This window comes from Taudactylus pleione, unplaced genomic scaffold, assembly GCF_031769625.1.
Source record: "Taudactylus pleione unplaced genomic scaffold, aTauple2 ptg001990l, whole genome shotgun sequence".
NCBI lineage: Eukaryota > Metazoa > Chordata > Amphibia > Anura > Myobatrachidae > Taudactylus > Taudactylus pleione.
In genome coordinates, this window is record NW_028286386.1 from 2,552,861 (window position 1) to 2,558,860 (window position 6,000).

Genomic DNA, 6,000 nt, shown 5'->3' on the forward strand with positions numbered 1-6,000 from the left:
AGAGCTCGAACAGCATCCAAGAACTAGGCGATCCAGATTCATACAACAAGGCCGGTACCACAATTGACTGGTTAATGTGGAATGGCGAAACCACCTTGGGATGGAAGGTCGGCTTCATACGGAGCTCTGCCAGATCATCATGGAAAACAAGGTACAGAAACCAACAAGACAAAGTTCCAAGCTCGGAAACTCAGGGCTAGCTGGAGGACAGTCTTCCAAGACAGGCACTTAAGGTCTACCTCTTCCAAGGGTTCAAAAAAAATGACGATTGCAGAAAAGATAAAACCAACTGTAGGTCCCACGGGGCTGCAGGTGGAACAAAGGACGGGTGGACCAGACGACACCCTGGAGAAACGTCCGAACCTCTGGAATGAGGGCCAACCATCGCTGAAAAAAGATCTAAAGGGCAGAAACCTGGAAATTGAGCAACCCCAACTGTAATTTTGAAGCAAACTAGACAGGCGGAATGAACTCGCAGGAAAACCCTTGTCCTTACATCAAGCCACATAGGAGCACCATATACGATGGTAGTGAGCGGCCGTAACAGGTTTACGGGCACGGAGCATGGTGGGAATCACCTACTCTGGAATACCTCCATGTCTCATGATCACAGCTCCAACAGCAATGCCGTTAAACGCAGCCTCGGTAAGTCAGGGAAGACAAACTGATCGTACCGTAAGACAGGGGTGGGGAACCTCTTTTCTGCTGCGGGCAATTTTGAGATGAAAATATATTTATATATATATATTTTTGCCCCCTCCAGGCCACGCACGCTCTGTGACATCACACAGGGGCGGGGCCACAAGTAGCAGTGATTACAGCAATACCTGGAGCATCCTAAGGATGCTCCGGGGAGCTGTAAGGGCAGGAGTGTGACCGTCTGAAGCGTTAAGGATGCTCCAGGCGGAACTTCTGCAAAGATTCTAGCTGCAGGGTGCCATTCTAGGCACCCTGCTAGCCAGATGAGGATAGCAGAAAAAAAGCTCAGAGGGCCAGACCAAATGATTCCGCGGGCCTTTTAAGGCCCTAGGACCAGAGGTTCCCCATCCCCCCTGTAAGGGATCCAGTCAAAGTGGCATTGGCCACGAATCGTCTGCGAGTAGCATCTGAAGATCTGAGAATCATTCCCGTCGTGGCCAATCTGGCGCCACCAGAATGACAGAGAGCTTGAGAAAAGGAGGAAACCAACACACTAGAGTGTGCAGCCAGGGTACAGTCAGAGTCTATGGCTTCCGCTGCCGGACCCCGTTTTCTGGAGCAGTACCTGGACAGTTGATGGTTGAGTCGGGAATCCATCAGGTCTATTTGTGGCCTTCCCCAGCGTCTAATTAACTCCTAAAACACCTCCGGATGAAAGTCCCATTCGTCAGGGTGTAGACTTGAAGACTGAGGTAGTCCCCCTCCCAGTTGTCCACCCCCGGAATGAACACTGCCGAGAGCATTCTGCATGGAGCTCAGCCCATTGTAAAACACGACTTTGTGCATGGCCATGCGACTTCGTGTTTCTCCTTGCTGATTGATATAAGCCACGGTCGTTGCGTTGTACGACTGGATTTGGACCGCCCATCCTAAGAGAAGGTGAGACGCCTCTTGAAGAGCACTGTAGACGGCCCAAGGTTCCAGGATATTGATGGGCAGAAGAGCTTCCCTACGTATCCATCGTCCCTGGAACTGGTTGTCCAGAACAACAGCCCCCACAAACTCAGAGGCTGGCGTCAGTCATCAGAATGATCCAATCCCAAACTCTGAAGCTCCGACCCACTGTGAAATTGTGGATCTGAAGCCGCCACAGCAGTGAGATACGAGGCACATTTCTAAAACTGGGGGCTGATGAGAGATAGAGAGGTAAGAGCCTATCACACTTTCTAAATTTAAAGTGCCAGCTCCACTCATCCACCCGTCTATACCCAGTGTCCCCTAGTGGATGAAGGAGAAAGCCCAGAACCCATAGGCATGGCTCTCGTAATTTAAAGCTGGCCACACATATAAAAGATTATCTAGTTGGCTAGTTGGAAAGATAATCTTTAGATGTGTGGCCAACTTATAGCCACGTGGACAAGTCTGTTAATCAGCACTTCATAGACCCTGAAAGTGGTAACTGCTCGAAATCTAGGCAAGTGTAATCAAAACTCATCATATTTGGGGTCATCCAACCTTTGCTGTTTCTGCACTTAGGCAGAACAGCTGGCTCATTTTTTAGATGCAGGAGGCGTCTTAAGAGATGCCCACTGCTGGCTTCTCTGATCCGCTGCTGTTGCATGGGACCGACTGCGTGGCCATCAGACATCGGAGTAACCCTCAGGTTACTCAAGATGTCCAGCAAAATCACTATGCCAGGGCCAGTGAAGGTGTGTCCAAGGGCCAGCTCCTGGCTTCAGCATGCCCAGAAAACAGGGCAGACTCTCTTCCGTTTCCAGAACGCTCTTCACTCCGTCGCCGCCACCAAATACCAGCTACCTGTCAGTCATGTTGCAGCTTTGGGGCACTGTGACCGCTGTGAAAGAAACATCTGCACATGTGCAGAGTGGCTCATGTGCAAATTGCGCACACATGCACCAGGATTAGCCACGTAAAGCGGCTAAACCCGTGCAAGCTACTGGGTTGGATGAGTTTTGGTGCTTAAAAGAAAGACTTTGGATAGATTTCAGATCACCTGGGGAGGGTAGCAGGAATATTTTTACACGCCCATGGCACTTGCAGCCAAGTGGCAAAAACAACTGAATAGCTCACGTCTCTTTAGACAGGAGCTGCGGGCGTGAGTAAATAACTGAATTACCTCCTAAGAGCGGTATCCAATTATCCCCAAACATTGTTCGGGCGCTAATTGTTCCCCGCGATCGGTGAAAAACGGGGATTTTTCGCCGAATATCCCCAATGTTTTTTTCACCCTATCCTATTATTTCGGTGTGTGTTAATATATATATATATATACATACATACATACACACACACACACACACACACACATATATTATTTTGGTGTATAGGGATATATATATAAATATATATATCTCGATCACTAAATTGTTCGGCTGCTTAGATCCATCCCAAAAAGTAATTTTAGGCTCCATTACGGAAAAAAAATCCATCTTCCAGAGCAACCATATAAAACGATGTGGGGGTGAATCATTTGTTTTTTTTGTTTTTTATTAGTCACGGTAATTGACAGGCACTTAATGTAGCAACTCAATTGTTTTTGGACGCCCATTAAGTATTGCACTTGTCGTTGCCTATTAGACTGGGTTTAGAATCGTAAAATGGCTAAACCCGTCTAAAGTCCTGGTTAAGGCGACCAAACCAGAGACTAATCGCACATTTATACTTGCCACCTCAGTAGACTGCAAGCAGAAATGCTGCCAGCTATTGAGCCCGAACAGAGCAACAATTGAATGACTCCATCAGGCACCCATTACTGACAGCAGCTGGCACAAACAATTAAATTCCCCCATTATTGGTAAAAGTGTACATATAAATATTTACATTCTGTAGGCAGCTAGGGGGTTTGTCAGACATTCCTGGAATACAGTAAAAGGGTTTGTCATGTCACCACCAATGTCAGTGTACATTTTTATCGCTGCAATAAATTATTTTTGTCTGCAAAACCCTTTAAATTTTCCACTGCGTGCAAATTTCCCATTCTGTCTCTCTTATTGTATACTGCTAGAAACTCTACTATTGTTGAAATTAACCTAATCTTGACAACTCCTGATGTCTTAATACACAAGCAATGGGAAAATGGGGGCCTGCAGTTACTACAGGTCCATCAATAGATGGAGGGAACACACTTTGCATAGTGATGATATCAGCAGAACACCCTGCTTACAGCCACAGTGTTTCCACTTGTAAACTGTCAGATTTCCTGGTCTCTGCTGGGGTTTTTTTTTTTTCCTGGTCAAATTTTGAACTTAAAATGCTGTGGTCAGTACATAACAGGAGAGCAAACACAAAAATCAAATTCTAAACTGAAAAAAGTAATTTTAGAAGGCTAGGAACACCAGAAAAAAATATATCACAAAAGTAGAAACACAGCGGCCAATTAGTGACACCAAAGCGTAGCATGGTTTGGGATAGCATGTATACTCCTCCACTACCTGGTACATATAAGGCTATTTCACACACACACACTGGTTTCACCGGCCAGCAAAAAACCTGACTGTTTTTTGGCCGTGTAGTAATTTAATTATGTAAACGGATGGGTTCTTTCAGACTGCACGGTCGCCGTGTTACAGTTGGGAATATCCACTGACAAGGACAGCTGCCGTCACTGCACAACTTACAATGTTTCCTTTCACACACACCGGCTTTCCTGAGCTTGTACCCGCCACAACTCCATCTGCTGCCGTGCATGCTTACTACATTAAGATAACTAACCACAACATTGCCGACAAAAAAACGTCCGGCTTTGAACATTTTTTTTTTTTGCCGGCCGGTGGAAATTGGCGTGTTTGAAATGGAATGGGTATGAAATGCCGTATTAAATACCGACAGCGGCAAGCCCGACGTATTGAAATCCCGACTGCAGCAGGTAAATACCGTAACCCTCTCCTCTCCCTACCCCTTAGTGGTGCCTAACCCCCCCCCTCCCCCCATTAGGTTTAGGCACTATTGCCCCTGCCTGCATGCTAAATTCCCCTTACCTACCCCAGAGGCCCCTAAACGCCTATCTTCATGTTGGGATCCTGACTGCATCCTGTGTGAAATAGCCCATATGCTTTTTTTTTTTGTCCAGATATTTTTGGAGGACAGGAAACAAGTTTTTTTGGCTCAATTGGCCTGAAATTGGAAGGTTGATATTTTGCAGTATACAGGTGTCCACGTAGAATACTGTACAATGTCTCACAGGGGTCCCTCGCATCTCCTTCATCTATATATGATGCCTGTATTTTGAGCATTACTGCGCTATGATTGAACGCGCAGATGTGCGCCTTTGCTTGTTTTGCATTTTGCTAGTTAAAACTCTACATAATGTGCTATATGTATAGGTCATTATGCCCCCAATTTTGTTTCTAGTCAGTATCAGAGTTGGCAATACGGATGTCCATCTGCAATCAGAATGTACAGACCCGTCCACATAAAAGGCCACCCCAATCATACAATGATATCAGTGCAATTGCTGCGTGTGGCCTGCCCAATAGGACGGGGTATCATGAAGTATCATTACTTGGAATGAGATGAAAGCTAGAAGCCCCCCGATGTATTCTGCACCCCCTGACTCTCTGAGCGCACTGTGCAGCAGCCTCACAATCTGCTCTCCCATCTGTGCTAGAACAGGAGCCAGTTGTGATAGATTAGCGGACACGCACGTTTCCACAGCTACAGCACGCCGACCGCCCTGCGCTTTCTCTTTAGTGACCAGGGGCTGAGAATCAGCCGAACACCAAGGATCGAAGTCGGGGGCGTTACAGTCTCCTCATTGATCACAGCTCTCACCGAGCCGCCGCGGGCCCACGTACAGGTCGCATACCCGTGTCCTTCCACACTGTATATGCCGGCCGCCCCCTAACATCCGCTACGCCTTTCCCTATATCTAACCAGCCTTACCTGCAGCCTCCCCCATAGGTAGATCATTGGCATCACCGTTTCCGAAGCCGTCCGACATTTTGTAGCTAGCAACCGAACGACCGAGCTGTTGCAGCACCACTAGCGCAACACGAAATGGAACACGCACTGTGTGTGGCCGGCCAAGTCTCGCGAGATCACAAACGCACCTCACGCCTCTCGCGGGAACACACCACAAGCCGGCGGCAGCCGGAGGATAAAACAAACAAAGCTTTATGTGAAAGCAACATCCATAGAGTTTAGTTGAGCAAAGCAAGCTTATACTTTAAATTAATCATATTGATGCGACGTTTTGAGCCTTCCTAGAGACCTTTGTTAATATAAACATATATATACCTACACAATCAGTGGCTTCCCTCCCTCCGGTGCGGGTAGGGATGTGGATGGATCACAGGTTCTCAAACTCGGTCCTCAGGACCCCAAACAGTGCATGTTTTCCAG

General features: G+C 47.2%; 1 protein-coding gene across 1 annotated transcript in view; it reads right to left on the bottom strand.

The window, feature by feature from the left end:
• The window catches only part of ZNF346 (zinc finger protein 346), a 41,731-nt gene extending 36,005 nt beyond the window's left edge, over positions 1-5,726 (bottom strand). Inside the window, exon 1 of the mRNA XM_088465412.1 lies at positions 5,542-5,726. Within this exon, the coding sequence (XP_088321538.1) occupies positions 5,542-5,599 (58 nt within the window). The 5' untranslated portion in view covers positions 5,600-5,726. The remainder of the gene's footprint in view (positions 1-5,541) is intronic.
• Positions 5,727-6,000: the final 274 nt, after the last annotated feature.